The 20,805-nt window shown below is 37.8% G+C and overlaps 1 protein-coding gene across 1 annotated transcript in view; it reads right to left on the reverse strand.

Annotated features, from left to right (window-relative positions):
• Nucleotides 1-20,680, reverse strand: part of LOC135080989 (neurobeachin-like) — a 737,070-nt gene extending 716,390 nt beyond the window's left edge. The window contains exon 1 of the mRNA XM_063975714.1: nt 20,402-20,680. Within this exon, the coding sequence (XP_063831784.1) occupies nt 20,402-20,560 (159 nt within the window). The 5' untranslated portion in view covers nt 20,561-20,680. The remainder of the gene's footprint in view (nt 1-20,401) is intronic.
• Between the last annotated feature and the right edge of the window lie 125 nt (nt 20,681-20,805).

A 20,805-nucleotide genomic window follows, 5' to 3' on the forward strand; every position in this document is an offset into this window, starting at 1 on the left:
ATCAAAAGTACGAAGGTTTTTACAATACGTCAGTGACGGGATGTGCTCCGACAGGGGAATGTTTTACATGATTTATGAAAACGAATCCTATGTTAGAATGTAGGGTGGGGTCAATAACCCAGAGGGGGGGTTTTTATAAAAGATCCGTAACAAATAACAATCTTGGCCAACGGTTATACCTGATTCCGACAGGATGGGTCCGGGAATGACGTATTTTCAGCAATGTTTCCTATTGCCTGATAGCAGATTCATAACCGTATTCTTAAAGATCTAAAGATTCTTATTGGCAAAAATCACCGCAAGTCAGACAACCCTTCTATTCTCCAAAATTTTACTTATCTGAGAATAAATAATAAATAAATAAATAAATAAATAAATCTTTGGACAATTTCACACAGCGCCGGCTAGCCCCAAAGTAAGCAACTCAATGCTTGTGTTATGGGTGCTAGCTTAACGGATATACTACTTATATACTTTTTTTTTATTAAATACATACATATTATAAATATTTACACCCAGACCCGTCACAGAAATTAAAATTCATCATTTCAATTTCTGCCCGGCCGGGAATCGAACCCGGGACCTCTCGGCATAGTAGTCCGTTCTGAACCACTACACCAAACGGCCGACTAAGAAAAACGAACCGTCATCGATTCTGGCTCGAATCTCGTTTGCAGTCTGAAAGGGTCCCGAATATAATTCGCAGCGGTTTCCCGGAGTTCATTAGTGGGGCTCCAGCCTCCAACGCTGCACAACTATCGAAATCGAAACTCAAACGGAGCGTAACCCGGAGATGCGCTCATCGCCGCACAGTGACCGTCCCGAACTTATTTGAGAGCAGCGGCCAAAATCAATTTTGTTTTTAAAATGATTTCATATTTTAAACGGATGATAATAACATAAAACTAGTGAGTAGTTTTAAAAAAAAACATTAAAATTAAGCTCAACTTCTTTTTTTCCAGTTTGAAGGATTTACGCAGTCAAGTGGACTTTTATGACCTCACCTATACGCTAGCCGCTAGGAGTTATAAAAATAAGAATACAATCTTCGTCTCTCTATTAAATGTTAGAAACTTTATTGTACGATAATATTTAGATTTTGATTCCAACACAATTTGATACCAACACAACCAGATCAATGAATAAATCTCGATTGTGTTTTAGTGCTGTCACCACCAGACAATATCGCTCGCCCGATGCGCAAACAAATATGCCTTAGCTTATCTAATAAGCCCGGTGAGCAACATTGTTCAGTGTGACGGAAATCTAGTAAAATCAGTTCACATTTGACAGCAGGATATTCGCCCCCTAATTTCGGGAGTTGCCTCTGTTTCGAAGTCTATTTTATTTATCTAATAATACCGTTTCATTGGGTGCGACAGGGATGGAACGTCCGCACAAATCCGGCAATGTGACAACAATTTGGCCACCATTCAAGATCCCAACGACCGTAAACTTGGTTAAACTTCTGACATTTACTTACTTATTCCGCGCAGCGTACGTAACACAGGGGATTTTAAGGAGATTGATTTTATCCACATCCAGCTTTATATCAGATCAGTACCCATTTAAAAGCAAGTTTTTGCATTATGTCTTAGCTTTTATGTTGGTTAAATTCGTTTATTTAACTAACCACCAGGTATTTCGCCTAGAATCGATAGCAGTCACGAGCCACGCCTAGTTTTTCCGCTTAATAACAAGCTTCCAGAGCTCAGTTAAAAGGCCCAAAATAACCTTAAGAGCATTCACCTCTTTCTGGCAGCCTATTTCAACCCAAGTGTGTCGTTTGCATGAATCCAAGTGCGTATTAAACACAGTAGAATGAGTTAATTATGTTGTACGGTAAAATAAATGTTAAAAGGCGGAGAAAGTGTTGTTAAATGTGCCTTGAAGTTACTTTATTTGAATAAAAAAGTGAAACTTACAGCAGTTCACAATTTTACAAGTGGAATCACAGTGCACATTCAAAAAGCGCATAACAATGCAACACAAAAAAGTTTTGTCAACAAAATTAAACCCAAATCATAGTATTCATTGCAGAATACAAAAACGTGTTGGGCGCCAAAATTAACAGCCTCGTTAACCTGGCAAAAAACACGTTTTTACGTCGGACAAATCTCTCCGGGAACGCTTCGGAACATTCAGGGCGTCGAGCGCTCATTAACAAAACGACGAGGCGCAAACAAAACCGGGGCTCAAGTGCTGCCTACAAATACACGAGACAAAAGCGCAGCGACCATCGACCTGTGTGAGAGACTCGCCACAGGGATTCCGAGTGCTATTTGCTGTAATAGCTCGGTATTCTCCGTTGATGAATGAACTTCAAACATCCAGGTAAAATTTGGCGAATCAAATATAGAGAACTGCATTTTCAAGCTTACGCTTTCATGTTTATTTCTACGCTTAATTTTATTTTTGATCCATTATCCATCCTCTTAAATTGTTCAACATTTTACACAAAAATGCACTTTGATTAACAAAGTCATAAAGATTTTGATTTTATGTGAAAAACCTAAAAGTTAAAAGCTTTCGTGTGGCAAGCCGCAGGAACTTTCATGAAAATTGACATGTTACAGGGATTTTTATATTTACTGGCTGAATTGAAGCCATATTTTTGTTTTCGGTGTAAGTTTTAGAAGCATACAATAAAAGAACATTTTTTAATGTTAATATTAAACTTTGAAATGGGCAAAAAAGATGTAGATGAGAATCCTATACTACTACGGTTCGTAGCTGTATTACAGGATTCGTAGCACGTAGCGTTTTACCACTAATGTGTTAGTTCGTAGAAAGTGTTCGTGTTCCATTTTTATCCTTAGAATTAAAGATAAACTGCCACCACGAGTCAAAAGACATAAATAACACACTTTTATCCTTCCACGTTTATAACAAAGGAGCAAAATATGATCGTACATAGATACACTGCTTCCCGTCCATTTACGGCGTTTTTCATTATTACATTATAACGGCAGCAGCGCTTTTTCCTTGTACCATTATTTAGGATTTTTCATGGAACATAAAAGGCTTTATCAATCACAAAGGAGTACTTTGTAGAGTTGATAACCAACGGTATTGTGATTTGTGGGCCAAGCTACCACCATCAGTGAGGTGTAATTAATTCAGTTTAATAAACAAGTTAATATTTGAGAAAACTGATTTCAAAGTTTATGCAAGTAGGAACTCATCAGAAGCCTGGTGTCTTTCTAGCTGTTTGGAATAACCTGTATCAACGACATAAAACTGTAATTACCTTAAGTACAAGCGACAAGATCATCACAATGGGAATAAATATTTATCACAAAGGATTTCTTTGAACCAGTTTATCCCCGGCCATTATAGGCGTCGTAACAGCTAACTGCGAAAAAAGGCTCGTATAAAGAGCTATGCTTTCGAACAAGCGAGTGCCTGCGACTTTGCTCGTACACGCCATTTTCGTCGACGCACCTGATGCTTGGGCTTTATGAGAAATTGTAAGATGTCGCCTGAACATAACTTCGGTGGATACATTATACTGTCAGCATGTGATTTACAAAGAGGGTGATTATGAAAATGAATAAAATTCAATGTTAAAGTTGTCGGAGAAATAATCAAGAGCGTATTGTGATAATGTTGCGGAAAAAATCTGTTAAAACTTTTTTAATATTTTCGTTTGTCCTCTCCAAAACTTGACTTCACGTAAAAATGTTGTAAATCGCGTACAACAATAATAATAATTGCCACAGGGTTGGCATTGCTCACTTACTAAACTAAGTTTTGGCAATCGATTAGATGAGAAAGTCGTTGACTCCGGGATCAGTGTAAAACAATAAATAATGTAACTAACACCAGCAAAACTACTGAAAAATAACCTAATAACTGAAGCATACCAACATATCACAGACAAGATATAATTATTCCTTTTTTTGCTAAATTAATGGTACGCTAATTAGCCCGGCGGCTCCCTAATGATTTACGGAAAGAAAGCCCAATTAATCCAATGAGAAAGCAGAACAAAGTTTACTTTTATTGAAGGACGGAGATTATCACCATGAATTAAGTCTGGGCCGTTTTTCCCCGAACTTCAATCTACCCAAAAATACCTATTCATTCACTTTAGGTACCATTTAAACAGAATATGTTATCGTTACGTATGGTTATGTAAGGTTACGCTCGGTTCACTGAGACTGATCGATCGTTTGCCATTCGTAAACGAACAAATAAAACTTTACAACAATGAAGAGTTCTTATGTGTGGGTGGCTATCATTTTTATACGCTTATTTATTAGAAATTAATGTTATGATTGATATTTTTTTGATGATTGATGATATTTTCGATACAAACAGTAAAGGAAATCAAAATTATTGAAAGAAAGAAATTGAGTTCAATTTCTTGTAATGTTGACAGGTAACAGACAATTAAAATATTTGGCGCCCAACGTGGTGTTATTGTGTATCAAAGTTACTTTACAAAAGGATGCCTGGGTATCTTGGCATACTTATCTTCTAGAATTGTGGTTGAAATGCGACATTTTAACCGGTTATCAATTCGAAAAATTATGATATCATTTAGAGAGTTATAACAGAAGTTGATGCGAATTTCGATAAAAATATTCCGCTATGTTGTGTACGAAATTACGAATAGCATCAGCAGTGCTATATCAAGCTGGTCCACGTTATTGACTTGTCAACTCAGGGCGTATTAAGTCAACACTCGGCCACTAGTGTGGCGGCTGACGTGGAGTGGCGGCCGATATCCAGTTAATTGAAGGACCATAGCCTCGGCCAGTATAACTAGGGGCAATTACACGACTCTTGTCGACTTGTTGTTGGACTCCAAATGGAAATTCATTATTATTTACCATCGCGTTTAGTTTACTCGTGGCATTGTTATTAATATTGATGATAATTACGTAGGGCATACGCTGTTAGCTGTTAGGTACTAAGTTCATAACTGAAAACTTTAATTAATTTTGACATGTTCTGTGATCAAACGCTAATAAGTGGAATTGAGTACCTCAACCGTTGTTTTGTTTGTTAAAGTCCACCAAAGACAATTCAAGTAAAAAGTCTAATTTGAATTAAGAAAAGGCAACAAAGAGCCATTAGATCATGGAAAGTAAACATCAATTAAACTTTATTCCTACAAATTACACTAAAACTACTACCCACAATAGGAAAATAGAATTACAGACACCTTTCCTTTAATGATCACAAGTTCCCCTAGAGCCGTCGCAGAGCAAGCATTACCTAATAACATCCACCTGGAAGGGACGCGATAAACACCCGCGCCGAAAGGAGGCCGCTTACTGACCTAAAATTTATATAAATTATAATAAAAGAGAATTAGGCTACCTGCCAAGCCCGCAAAGTCCTTTGAGATTGTTACACAAATTAAAAACATTCCTTTGTCCCTTACAAATGAATTAACTTAGAAAAATAACAAAACAATTTCATGTCTAAAATTAGATGACCATAGAAAAAACATACATTCTAAACAACATAATATTTCAACTTATTTCCTTACGTACGGGATTATTTATTTTGTAGAGGTTTATAACAAAACAGAGAGTAACTCATTATAAAATCATTCATAGTTTGAGAAATACAGAACACCGACCTTTAAAAGAGACCACCAAGAGATTTTGTTTGATTACTTCAAAAATAATTGAGCATATCTCACAAAACCAAATACTATGCCACGTGCAACGAATAAAGATCTAAATAAACAGTCGGCTCGAAGCAAAGCTACCCCGATTCTATTCCTCGGGAGAAATAGATTAGCAATAAACGTTCGACCGCGGGCGAAACAACCAACCGCTTTATTTACGACACTTCGTCCCCATAAAATATTCATCTAAACCGACCGTTCGACAGAGGAAACAAGCCATAACCACAAATTAAGTAAATACTTAATGCAAACGGCACCGTACGTGCTAATTGCGACCGGCTTAATATTCCGTCCACTCGTAAGCCTTCCAAAGGCCAAAATGTTATCTTCGCCCCAAATGAAGAGTCTGCCGACTTAAGGCTATTCAACCATAATAACTAAATGAGACGAAGCTTAGGTAATTCATTGTAAAGAAATCCTTATGCCAATCTTTATTGAACGTCTGGAACGAAGCGATTTCTGACCTTTAATAAAACAAGAGCACTTGGTGTGGCGTCGCGAACCGCGAGTGCCCACGAAATTTATCCCTCTTGTTATTACAATTTCCATTTCAAACGCGTCGGGGAGAGTTGAAAGAAAAAATAACAATTGTATAGAGCCTGCGGGGAACTTGCGCCGCAGGCATAACGGCGGGAGAGCCATGTTGCTGTAACTATCTTTAAGCCGGATCCACACCCGCAACGCGTATGGATGTTTCTGGAACAAAGGTTTCGCGAAGCTAACGCATTCAGTCAGACTCGAGGTAGTGGTAATTTCGCAGTATCGCAGTACCGCGTACAGCGTAATTTCTTACACATAGCTTATACATCCACCGAAATAGTAGGTAGTATCTGTTTGTTACGGCTAAGTGCGCAAAATAGTCTTTCGAAACTGTGCGAAGGTATTATTTTAAGTATTTTCACGTAATACACGTAAAGTCAAATGTGTGGAGACTGCTTAAGGTTGGCGGCTGACACAAATTGCCTACAGCTATTGGTTGGCACGTTACCGCGAAATATAAAAAGTTAGCGACACCTTTTTGAGATTCTTTTCTTGAGCGGTTGGGATTCTCCCTTTACGCTTCAATGTGAGAAATAAGACGTAGTGGCTTTTCCCGTAATTCGATTCGAGTCAAAAAGTTTTTGCGATGAAGCACTCAATATTTGCTGATGACGCACTATACGTGAATCGTTAGAAAACCGAAAACTCACGCAAACAAAGCCGCTTACTTCGCTTAGTGTACAAAGAGATCAAAGTGAGCTAGCTGAATTCAGCTTAATTAAACCTTTTTCTTGCTCCCGCTGCACAATATGGCCAACAGCAGTCGCATTGTCCGCCTGCAGTATAATCACTGTGGTCAGCTACACACGTCCGTGAAAGCCGCACGTCGCACGACACAACACAGTATCGATCTGGCCAGTTCACTATGGAGCTAATAAGCTTTAATTGGTAGATAAATTTTATGGAAAGGAAAAACTGTTATTTTTACTTTCCTACTCAATATATTGAAAAGAATATCATGTTCAAAGTTAACTTATAATGATTAACCTACTGACAACTGATTCCATTATAAAAAAAATCCAAAAGTTACTTCAAAGTCAGATTCGGGAAAGCGTCGGAAAAACTTGAAAACGCTACCCTTGCTTTTCGGAATCTCAACTATTATTATCCGACGTCCTGAACTAACATTCAGTGAGCAAATGCAACATGGTTGACATAATCTACGATTGCGGTCAATTACCTGCCTTGTCTAGCATAAAATAAAAAAAAAAGAATACTAGAAGTAAGTTTCTTCCCAATTATTTTCGTGATTGTTCTAACAGACATTAGTAGGTACCTAGTATAGTAAACTATAAAAAATCAGGAGATCAATGAGAATTGGAGGACAGTAGACGGCGGCTGAGCTCAGAAGTTGATAAGGTTATCTAAGTTAATGTTTCTATTCGAATCGAAAGTAAAAAAATACGTCTCCTGTATGCCTAGCATGTGCGCCACGGCCCACGATAAACGTTTATCGAGACTTGTTATCGATTTTACACGATAAGCCCATACATTTGACGTCTAAAATCATGGCTAAGATTTTATCATGGCGCACTTCCTAGCCCGGCTGGACTGGATCATTGGAAATTCAGCGCGAAACTTTGATAAGAAAGTTTGAAATCTCGTTCAAGTTGTGGAGCATCGCAAATTATGTAAAAGCAGTGGTCAGACAGGCTGGAAGCCACACGGCGGTATCGATCGCGCCGACACGTGGCCGATCCGCTTCCGCTTCTACTGCACATTACGTTGCCCGCGGCGTATGTTTGTCATTGCGTGCAGGTAAAGTGTGTTAGTTTCAGCCGATCGTCTGTTGAATGTTGTTTGTCTTTTAAAACCCAGTTTTAATGGTCGATTTTATCTTTGGTAAACACAATTTAAAACACGAATAAGTAGAGTTTTCTAGTATTTTCCATGTTTTGAAATTTTGTTAAATGATTATAGTTTCGAAACATCACTTTTGTCTATAATGACATCAATTTACTAAATATGTCATTCATGTTTCAGCTGGACATAAATATTGTTCAGATGAGTCATAATTTCATTAATTTTCTTTTTACAGATTAAATTACTCATAGCAAGCATCCAATTCTAACAAGGCGACTTAATTATCCTTCATGTTTAACTAGTCCCCAAATTCACATCACACGCGTCCCTTCGACACCGAACCGCCCCAAACGCACTAGAAATCCAATCCTGCCAAAAATACGACAGCAATTACTCCGGGGCGAACCTGCGTAATCAAGCTTGAACTAGGCGAGGCGGTCACTATAAAACAAATCAATTACTGGCGGATAGTGCTGGCCACTCCCCCCACTCAATCAATGGCCTTTGCGAACTGGATAGGCAAAGACAGAGTAAATACAAATGAGTAGGTCATCTTCATAGAAACGCACGGGCGCGGTTTGTATGTGAGCGCACCAACACGTATGCGGCGCGCACGCACACACTGTCAAAATTTAGCGGGGATTAGCGGGGAGCCAGTCGTGGTTGCGCCGAATTTTGTCAGTGTGTGCGTGCGCGCCGCATACGTATATTGGCGCGCTCACATACAAACCGCGCTCGGTGCGTTTCTATGAAGATGACCTACTCATTTGTATTTACTCTGGCAAATGGAACGAGACGCACGCAAATTGGGCATTTCACTCGGTTGCACGCTGCAATGGACATGGCGCACAATTTTTGTTGAAGATGCCAAAAAAAAGTACAAAAAATTAGAATAAATACTGTATAGTATTAATATAGTATTAATATGTATAGTATTAGTATAAATATTCAAGCTCAAAGTGCGCTCTCCCGCTAGGAGCGATTTTCCGCGCGGATTTAGAAAATGTGACGTAGTAACATGAAAAGCTGCATGTAAGATATTATCTGTGTGCAATGGTTAGAATGGTTAGTAGGGGAGCCGAAGCGGGGATTTCGGGACTTACTAAAGAGTGGCAGACTAACATACAAGGAAATACTTTGTACCTGTCGATGTCTGGTTTTAATTTCTTCAGTTACTCCGTGACCATGGCGCTTGCAACAGTGCCGAAATATTGGAAACTCAAAACTAAGGTACATGGTAGCAATCCCGTCAGTAATATAATAGGAAAATGTCTTGAAAAATAAGTAAATCGTATATTACTTTATGTAACTAATTTTATTATGTATCATACTTATAACTAATCACTTCATTCAGAACTAGAAAACGATTCCAAGGATTCCACTTTTCTTCAATAGATGATCAAGATAAAGAGTTATTTATTATAAATTGCTCTTCCACCATTTCAATTATTCTATCTTACATCTTACTTGATGAAATCTTTTTCAATTTTATTTACATGGTCATAACATTTTCACCATTCCTGTGCACCAATTTGTGAGGTACACCTGAAATCCCCGATAAAGCAGCTATTATAAGAATAATATTTAAAAAAAACCCTCCTTCTGACGCAGTTAGGTAATAAACTAAATGTATCCAATTTCACTCCAACTTACTGTCAACTCCACGACGCGCTTTAAAATCAAATATTGACTTTGAATTATGCCTTATTTTACAATACACATTGAAAACAATATGACTTGCTTGAGCTTTTTCGACTTTTTCACAAAAATAACAAATAGGCATGAAGAGATTACAAAATTTCTGCAGCGACTGACAGTTCACTTGATTTACGTTGACAGGTGACAATAAAGCCATAGACATTTGCCATATGAAAGACACACTTTTCCAATATTTTTGTTTGCCATGAGATTCTGGTACACCTATACCTATCATTCACAACGAAAATCTGCTTTGGCGCGTAGCAATGCAACGTGACAACTACAGTTCGGACTTCTTTATGCGTCCACTACACATAAAATAAAATTCGAACTATCGCACATTTTTTCTTTTTAATTCTAATTCAGTAAAAAATGTTTTTGAAACCTTCATTCAAAATTCAAAAGTTATTATCATATGACAGAACTTATGACCAGACTATGTACATTGAATAAAATATTTTTCTTTTTATCATCAAGCTTAGCAGTCTAATAAGTTACTATGACACTCGAGTTAATCCACATTCAGCACCATAGCTTCCCCTTCTACAAGGCCCTCTACAAATGTCAAAACGTCACTTAACCCTTTTAGCACCAGTTCTTTTGTTTTTGAGAAGATGTACCCAAATTTTTATATCAATTTAATTATAGTCCAGTCGTTTGGTACAAATTAACGTGGTTACCTGGAAAGTGTTCCGTGAGTTTTGAAAATTGGTGATTAATTAAATAGATTTCGCTATGCTCTCTGTTAGTCTGTTAGTTAAGTGTGATTGCCGCGCTCGTTGCGAAATTGGAAAAATGCTGCCTTAGAGAAGATTTTTGATAGTTACATTCTTTCCTATTTCGTCGTTCCAAATGAAGTTCACTGCTGGACAAAGGCGAGAGGCCTTTGGGTTTTCCATAGGTTTTTCATAATGAACAGTCCTGCGCTGCCCGCATTCAGGTTCTTCCCGCGACCTTTACCAGATCGTCGGTCCACCTAGTAGGAGGCCTGCCCACGCTACGTCTTCCAGCCCGTGGTCGCTGATTGTTTGTTATCATAATATTATCTGTTATGTTGGTGAGAAATAAACATTACTTTACTTTATTTTAAACTTCCAGACATCCAAACTTTCGCATTTATAATAATAAAGTAGGATACAATTATGTAATGTAGAAACAAACAAGACAAAAAAATGTATAGTTCAGCAACGCGAATTTTTTTATACTTCAGCATATTTAGGACACCCGGCAGCGTGTCCTGCCATGATCAAAGAAAAAATAACTCGCAATTTAGCAGGTACATTAATTTAACTGTTTCACAACTCTAAATCTATTTAACTTACATTACATGAAATTTATCACATTTATCAAAGCTTCTTAGCTTGTCTATGTCCCAAAAATTATAAAATGAAAAAAGTAGTTGTCAAAAACCTTTTTTAAGGCGGATTTTTTTCAATAAGGCGGGCGCGCGCGCGGCTGTAAACGAGGTCACAAAATTCGGAAAGAACATAGCGAAATCTATTTATTCACCAATTTTCAAAAATTCCGGAAAACTTTCCAAGTAAAATTAACAAATAACTGGACTATTTACTCGTTATTGAGCACAGAGACACAAACTTGGTTATTTTTCCAGAAAATTTATATTTAAGTGCATAAATGTAAAAATGGCTTCATAGTGCACAAAATTGGCAATAGGTGGCATAATAATGGTTACTTTTATAGCGCCTAGTTTGAAATGTGATTGAACGATGACAACTAACAACAGTTGTCAGTTAGGTAAAATTTTATTTTAGTTGGAAAAAGACAAAAAGTGGTAAATGGGTTAACGTGCGGGGGCTGCAAAATCATGTTGTGACGTCACGCGCGAATATTGGAAATTTTTGAAAATTTTAAAAAGTCCGTAAACTTCTCGAGGCTCTATCTTCGGTAATACTGGATGGATTGAGGTGAAATAAAAACTAGTGTAATGTGTGTGATCTAAACTTTAAATTAAGTCATAATTTAACTTAATATTACAACTTATGCGTGTTGTCCATTGCGTTTGCTTCTAAGAAATATATGCACAATCTCAATTTTAACTTGTGCTGCTGAATTACTGATGCATCTTGATCAACTAAATTGATCCATTGTCTTTATCTAGCTTATTGATTGTTACACCAACACCCTATTAATGACAAGGCATCAAGTCAGAGCTTAAAGTTTAAAAATCATATTTATGTTCCGGAGGATTCAGTTTCATAAAAAGTTTCATAGAGGATTCCATTTTAACGGCTTCATCATAAATTCTACTTACAATCCGACAGGTCATAACGTTTATTTCCATTTTTATAGACGTATTACATCTTAGACCGTAGTCGGTAGAAATCTACTTACTTTTTTAATGGAGGGTAGTTTCTCATTACACATATTTTGTCTCTGATTCTTTTATAATATGTGACTGTAACTTTAACAACTTCACTGATTTTGGTTTCGACAAACTTATTATACATTATTTCACTTACAAATCGGCATCAGTAATATTCATGTAAACAAGTAAGATTTAGCAAGTAATTTTTGCTCTTGATTGTGTTGTTTTGTTAATGTAACGACTATCCGCTAATCATAAAAGAGAAGATGATATAAGTAATTAAATTAATATTGTGTGATGTTGTGAAAATAATTACCAATAAAACCAGATAATATACTGTACTTTCGCGTCAGTGATCACTGTATAAAACCAGTGTGTTCTGATCCGAATCCAATGATCGATCAACCGTTTTTTACGTTGAACTGTATCACCGTTAGTCCATTTATTAGAGGGTACGTCTGGGCAATTACTGAGAACGGATGGGGGCTAACAAGTCGCTTCGTCGTTCGCACTGGTGTTCAAATAGCACATCCGTGCAATAAGTTCTAATCTTTAATATCTCCAATACATTTTACAAAGCGGCTGCGCAATATAATAGGATAGCGTGAAAAGGATCTAGGTCTAAGCTAAGATTGTAAGTTCAAATACTTATTAATGAATAGGATTTCAAGAGCCACATTGCATTTGAAGATGAATCGGTACTAAGTCGACTCAAATAGGTCTTAAGCTGTACTCAAAGGCATTCTAAAGTACCTAACCTGAACGGATTGCGTGTAAGCCATTAATTAGCTCATTGGGTGTTTTTGTTTCAATGAGTCTAACGTTGTATTAATTTCATGTCTATAATCTGTATTTAATCAATTAAAAACTAACTATGTGTAATCTTATGCTAACCGTCTTGAATGTCGAATCGTTTACGATCGAGGATTGTAGTCGTTAACGCGGGTAATGGCGTGTGCGCCGGTCGCCGATACGCGAAACCCGACGCGGATCGATTTCTCCGGGAGATGGCGCCGTGTGGCGATGCGCGCGCGCAATGAACGGTGTCGGGAGTGAAAATGTCTCGGGTATCGTGTATAACTTTATCGGTAATTAATACTGCTTTCTAATTATAGTTTAAACTGAATCGCAAATAATAAAACAGTGAATATTAAATACAATTACGCATTACGGTTTCTCCAATCCAACGTGTTAAGCCTCAAGCAAAACATACGCAATAATATCATTCAAATTCCAAAAGCCTGTTGCAAGCACAAGATCTCTTAAAATTACGAGGATGAAATTACAATTGAAGCAAGGGTGTTTTAAACCAGAACCACAATTAACTGAAATATGAACGCCATTTGTTTACCTCTACATGCAAATTCAGCACCCTAATCTGGAGAATACGACCACGGCACGGCCCTTTACAAATTCCCTTAGTTAAATAAAGTCTGAAATGAGCATTCCGACAATATCGCAAGCATGTTATCAGTTGCAGGACTTGTAAATGAGTGATTAAAATGCATAAGACGCGCTGGGTCGACGACCTGGCTTGATTATGAGGTGTTTCGGCGCGCGTTAGGGAAGCAACCCTCGCGAGCCCGGCCAATGCTCAACCCTAAGCATTAATTGATTACGCAACTGAAATAATGAGCGGAATAACCGGAATTAGAGGTATTATAGCCAGTAAGGAATGTTGTAAAAGTGATAACGGTTAAGGATCAAAGAGATATTGCTCTTTTTAGCACAGAATTCAATTATTTTTTTATTTCGCAAGACTTTCTATTTAGTTACCGTTGGTTACGAACTAAACTTCATTTTTACTTTTAAATTAACAGATTGAAGGATCATCTGTTGGTCTAGGTACGTGATTTTAGTTATGGTTCATCTTATTGTAATTCTAGACACGTTAGTTGAACAATGGATGCTCTAGAGACCCAACAAAGTATACCAATGTGCTCATATCCAGTCCCTACCCTGACGTTGCGGTGGCACTTGCAAATAATTAAGTATATTTGACGGAAGACTCATTATGCCATATTATGACAGGTAAAACCTTTCCACAAAATGTAATTCGTGTGCTCCACGTGCTCTTAAAACTAAGTCGATAAATTAACATAGGCGTAGTGGCACAGCCGCCATGCCGTCCAGGCTCATTAGCGGCACGGCTGCACTAATTATATTCATTAGCTTTACCTTTTAGTGCGGGCTAAAGCGCTGGAGTGGAGAGCACGTGCCGAGAGGTGAGGTTTAATTCGGAGATCAACCGCCGAATGTCGGGTTGAAAAATATGTAAGGGTTTCAGTAATGCATTGCCGGTTAACGTGTAATGACTAATGGCTATGTTCACGTGATCTAGGCAAACGTGGAAATGCATATCGCCATAAGAGTGAAAGAGAAGAAGAACTTAGAGCTCGAGTAGTGCTAGTGACGGATCGAGAAAAGGAAAGCTTTAAATGGAGACCAACACACCTGGTCTGGCCAGCTTGGCGCATACCATTGGCATACAAGTCAAATAGCTCAAATTCGGAATAGAGTGCGTCCAGTAGTTGAAGGTCAAAAGGTTGGTGGTAATGTGAAACGATTTTTGACACCTGAATACCAAACGGATATTTAAGTCAAAAACTTAAGTCATTTATTAACTATGAAACCGACAGTTTGTGTTAAATATGCATTTGTTTTAACTTCCCCCATTTGTATGCAGGGCGGCCCACAATGGCGGAGTTGGCTCGAGTGATGTCATTGTTGCACGGTGTCGCAGTCTGAGCGGCAGATTCGCGGCGTTTGCGGAAATATTGTTTTCATGCTAAAAATATATCGTGATGTTTCTCTTTAAAAAGAGAGGTTCTATGTTCGTTCGTATTTATTTGGTTCGTCAATTGTAACTGAAACACACTTGAGGTTTGGCTGAAGCTAAAATGACATTCAATGTGAATCAAAATAAATCGTATGCAGTTGTTCAGAAGAACACACATTTCAAAATCTGCGGAACCGGAGTTCGTTGGCTTCGAACAATAAAAGAGCATTCTTCGATCATTATTTCAACGTTTACTTTTACTTATCAAGTTATCAGTCCACAAAACAAGTTCGATTCGAACTTTATTGATTCAGTATTTAAGGAAAATTTTGTAGTTGGTATATTATCAGTAAAAAATTCAAAATGCAGGACGTATTTTTAGGTATAAAAAAAACACAGTGTAGGCATAAGCCGAATATTGTTTTAGGTACTCGTAGATACGCAACGTGCAGTCTGCACCATTATGACAACAGCGAAATATCATATTTTGCGAAAACTCTGGTCTACACAACACGAATTTTACAACTAAAACGAATTTCTGTTTTTCCGGCAGTGCAGTCCAATGATTTCCCTTCATTGGGTAGAGGATTCAATTTCTTTCAATGCGAATTCTCGTTGCTTATTTTTAAAACTGAAATGTGTCTTCCAATTAAAATAGATTCAGAGACTCATGAGTTCTTTAACCATATCATACGAAATAAACCTTTGCCTAAAACATTTTAGTTCTTAGAGTGAATTTGACTGCTAAAGTGACGAGTTTTTAAAGGATACAAAAAAATACCAAATTTTTTAAATTTAATTATATGCTGTAGGATTATCACTTCACTCACATGCCCTTGATGCCAGCTTTCGAAGAAAATGGTAATTTTTTTTTTGCGAAATTTGGAATAACTGATGTTTGAAAGCATCAATATTGTTTTAAAGTTTAGCGTGCTCTGTGCTGTTTAGCAGCTGGTTCCACCAACAAAGTTGTCAAGTGCGCAAGTTTTGTTCGCATGAATAGTGGAAGAACATTTTACATAGACTACGATGTCTTAATAGCCTACTATGTATGCACAACACCTATGATTCATGTTAAATATAGCTATTTAATATTTATTCTAACAGCAAACAAAGTGTGCGGTCTTTAATGTACGAACACCTGTATGTGCGCTTGCGCTTGAATTCGCGACTCTGCGCAAACATTTTCAAATGCTTCGCTTGAACAAATTCTAAAAGAATATGGACACATTAACTAAACTTAAGAATTTTCCGGACTTATTCCTGCCGCCACTTTTCGCCATCGATCAACCCGACAGCACTTCCATCCCCATCACTTAGATGGTTGGCAGTCCACAACAGTACGGTTCTCTAGAAACTTCCTGCCCCGTACAACCAAACTGTGGAATGGACTGTCGTCTGCGGTGTTTCCAGACCGATACGACCTGCAAGCTTTCAAAAAGAGAGCGTATCTTCACCTTAAAGGCCGGCAACGCACCTGTAACGCCCCTGGGACTACGGTTGTCTATGAACGACGGTAATCACTTACCATCAGGTGATGGAACTTTTCATGGTCGAGGCAAAATATTATTTCCGCCTGTCGTCTTTCCAAGTGGGTTACTAGACAACATGGTTGCTTAGTACTTGTGCTATATTTCGCCATTTAGATGGCAGCGGCCGTCGCAACCGCAGGCATCCGTCGTCCGGATTATATCGGTCCACAATTAATTGCCGTCGATGCCATCCCGGAATTGTATCCGGCGTTGGCGGGCTTGTTTAAACGACGATTAATTAGAGGGATGCGGGATCGATCGCGGGATTTTATGTGACATACGAATGAATGCTACATTGAATTGAAGTATCAAAACGCTCAAATATCGGGAAGACCATCAGTTTGGTTCAATATCAAATTCCGTTAATTTCATACGTAGGTGTATTTTCAAAATAAGGCTTCTTGCTTGTTGCATACATATTTTTTCATCTTTTTAGTTCGTAGCTGGTTGACTTGTTTCTGGCTCAAAAGGCACATACATAGGGTCTGCAGTTTGCTTGTATCCATGCAACTGAATTATTTTTCATTGCCTAATTTTACGTCTTGTATCTTGCTCGTCATTAATCACAGCTCTCCCGGGGGGTTTTATTCCATTACCTATTCACCATTGTCGGCAAAATTAATAGCTCACCAAAGCATTAGCAATGTGCATTCAATAATAACCCATAGTCATGATTTCGGTATCAGTATAATGACCCGTCAGTGGGTATTGCGATCCTTTTAATAGCAATCTTCACGGTCTAGTTGTGTTTGCCGTTAATGCTTTTTATGATACAAATCCATCTTACCTAGACTAGCAACATTAATGATCTAGAAAACGAAACTCAGTTGATAAAACCACTTTTTTTCCGTTACAAAAACTAGCAACTAGTGCTCTCGAGTGGCCACGTTCTCTGTAGTCCGGTGGTGACGCTACGAGGAATTGGCAAGGTCATGGATACATTTCAACTAAATTTTAAACACTACCAAGGTAAAAAAAACATACAATAACAGTTTATAGCTCACTTAACAGTCATCATAGATTATGGTTAGACGTGTGTATGCTTTAGGCGCCATCAATGGAAGGACAGGTTGGGAAAATACCGGCCGTACCGCAGTGCAAGGTCGCGGTCAAGAACGCTCGAAAGCGATGGCAACACGGCGCGGCTGTTTAGAGCGGTACTAAAGTTGATAATTTAGGATTTTTCATTTTATTATATTAAGTAAAATGCATGTATGTCACATTTCCTGTAGCTCCTAATTCTAGTTCTAGATCAGGCTTTTATTAAACTAATGCTAAATTATCCATGAAAATATCACCCTTTGAGTAGGATGTGTATTTCTTCCGCAAACTTCAGAAAACCTATAGAAATCTAGATTTCTGTTAGTAGTTTTTGAAAGACCGATCAACGTATTGTAATTACAGAACAAGGCTTAATGGGCACCATGCAATTTGGCGGGTTTTTCTTGTTAAAGCGTGTACGCATCAAGGTGAGTGACTAACAAGAACGTTACCGGTCATTGTGCAGACTTCAACCAAGCTAATTTTAAGAACTTAACGCGAACGACAATTGTTTTGACGTCCTAATTTTCTAATTCTTTCTTTGGGTTTATTTTATTGAGTTCATCGATTTACCATTTTGGGAATAAAAAGATCTAAGAGATACTTTGCCACCTAAAAACTAAGACTCATTGTTTTGTATTCTGGAAACCATTCGCCGAAAGATATCATTCATCTGATCTAGAAAAAATGTGGAGTAATAACCTTTACCCAAGAAAACTTTAAAAAATCCTTATCTACGATGAATCATGCGCAGATTTACATTATTTTAAATAATGAGCATTACGACTACAGCATTCGTCAGCGCAGCGCTGTTATTACAATAATAGTTCAAACAACAGCATGCTCTCGGCATTACCATTTTCTTATAATGGCCGTTCCTAATACGGTTCGTAAATCTTGTTAATGTAGGTATTTTACATGTTATTGTAATAAGCAGGCTATTTTAAGCATGTATTTACTCCATCCGAGTAGAAGAGCACCAGCGTTGCTAGTTTTTTTTTTCGCCAAGTCGGGACTTTGGTGCTTTTTGAGTGAAAATAGCGGGATTCTTCCGTCAGAAGCGGGATTAGTAAAAAAAAACGTATATAATCAAAGGTTTTCAAATATTTATGTTTTTATTTGACTTAAAATTACGTTTACGTGACAATAGATAGCAAAAGTAGCCATAGAAAATGTATTTTTATAAAAAATAATATTTTAAATCAGATTTACTCTATCGTTAAATTTGTTCTTAAAGTTTTATTCTTTAGAATAATATGGCGTTAAAAACAATAATCTGGTGAAGTGAGTGTCTCTCTCCGAAAAGCGGGACCGAGCCTGTCCCGCGCGGGACATTTAAATTTGATTTAAAAATCGGGACGTCCCGCCAAAATCGGGACGTCTGGCAACGCTGAGAGCACACTGACTTTTCGATGCGCAGTAAGATCAAATAAAATTTACAAAAAGTTGCCAAAAAGCGGACAGAAAATAATGGTAGACCTTTGATTTGATAAATTCGCAATGTCGCGAACTAGCGGTTGGAACTTAATTTCGTAGATCGCCGGTCAAAATGACACATCAGAAGATGTTTAAGTGCAGATGGGCTGACGTAAGTGCTGACCTGTGAGAAGCAACTAATGCAAATCTCGATGAAATAGGTAGGTAGGTATTGAAGTTTTTGAACTAACTGCGGCGCGTCGAAATAAACTACTATATCAACATAGAAATTAGGTTTGCAATTAAGATTAGTGTGATATGTTATCTAATGGGACAAGTTTGTGTTCGTCATAATTATTTCGGATTATTTAACTACCTACTGTCTTACTAAATTGTTCGTTGTTAATGTTTGAAATATAAAAATTACTTTCAATAATTACCTACCTATGATGAGATTTGGTCGGGATTTACCTACGACTTTTACGATATTTAGGTTACAACCTACCTACCTAAACAGATAAAACGTAAAAACATCGTATTTTGGCAGAGTCCTGGTAAATTGGATGATTAAAACAAGTGATGTAGGTAGTTTTAATAGTTTAGGACACAAACTAGGTAAGTAGAAAAAGGCGCCCCTAACTCTAACTACCTACCTTTAATAAGTGCCGATATTGGTTATAATTTATTATTATTATTATAGGCCGCTAACAACCGGGCAACATGGAAAGCATTGGGGGAGGAGGCCTATCAGCCTATGCCTATGTTCAGCAGTGGACGTCCTATGACTGAGATGATGATGATGATGATGATTGGTTATTCTATCCAGCTTTAATACCGTGTCATTTAGTGCCTATCAATACCAAAGATTTAATCTTGCCTGTCTATAACTTTCGCGCCGACCGAACTACCTACCTACCTTCTTTACAAGTAGGTAAATAGCTTTACAGGCTTAAATATTTAGATAAAAGCGTAGGAGGTCCTACCTACTTTGGTACTTATTTATTTAATATAGATTGAATATATTTGTCTTCTACCTACCCACCTACTTAAAATAGACATCGATAATACCTAGTAGGTAGGACCTAACTGAAATGTAGGTTTAAGGTAGGTAGGTATCTGACAAATCAATACAAATGAACGGATACATTCAAGGCAAAACTGCGTCATTATTCCGTTTAACAATTAGCGCCTAAATTATTTGTTTGTATGCATTCGAGATCGCGTATCGCGAGGAATGTAATGCAGTGCTGCAGCGGACGGTGCGGTGTGGTGCGGTGGTGATCGCCACGGTGCCGCCGGCAGCAAAACATCAAAACAAACATAGTGCCTCGCCGGTCGCGCGGTCAGCATAGCGATCCGCGATTCATGACCAAACGCGATCGATAAAAACAATGAAAATAGACGCGCTACTCCGCAACAACATGCTTTGGCACGTTTAACAATAGCTTTTCTAATAATCGATATGTCTAGTCAGTTTTAAAAATTAGAAATCGTATAAAATTATTAAAAAACATGAACGATAAAAGAAATTCCTCTCCAAGATGATTCCAATTAGATTTTTGCGTAGATGTTTTTGGATAATTATTGTGCAATACGCGTGGGAAGTAGACTGAACTCACCAGATGCAGGACTGTATTCACCACCTCCCGGTTGGTCACCTGTCCGACTTCAATCAGCCCGATAAGAACTGCAAATTTCAGGCTATCGTTCGTCGTCATCCTCACCACCTCCTCAGGTCTTTTAATATCACTAAACGGCGGCGATTTTAAGTCCGCCATGGTTAGTTTTTCACAATTCACTATTGCACAATTTTCAAATCCACTCACGATAACAATAATCAAGAAAACATTATTTCTTTAGCTCACATGATAACACACCAAAGTCGCATTCTGCCATTTTGGAATTAGTCAGTGTTGCCATAAGAGAATAAAAATAATTTACCCGATCAATGAAAACACACGCGGGTAATTTTTGAAGGGTGAAACCAAAAGGCGGGTAGTTGAGTTGATGAACGGAAAGCATG

Source organism: Ostrinia nubilalis, chromosome 19, assembly GCF_963855985.1.
Source record: "Ostrinia nubilalis chromosome 19, ilOstNubi1.1, whole genome shotgun sequence".
NCBI lineage: Eukaryota > Metazoa > Arthropoda > Insecta > Lepidoptera > Crambidae > Ostrinia > Ostrinia nubilalis.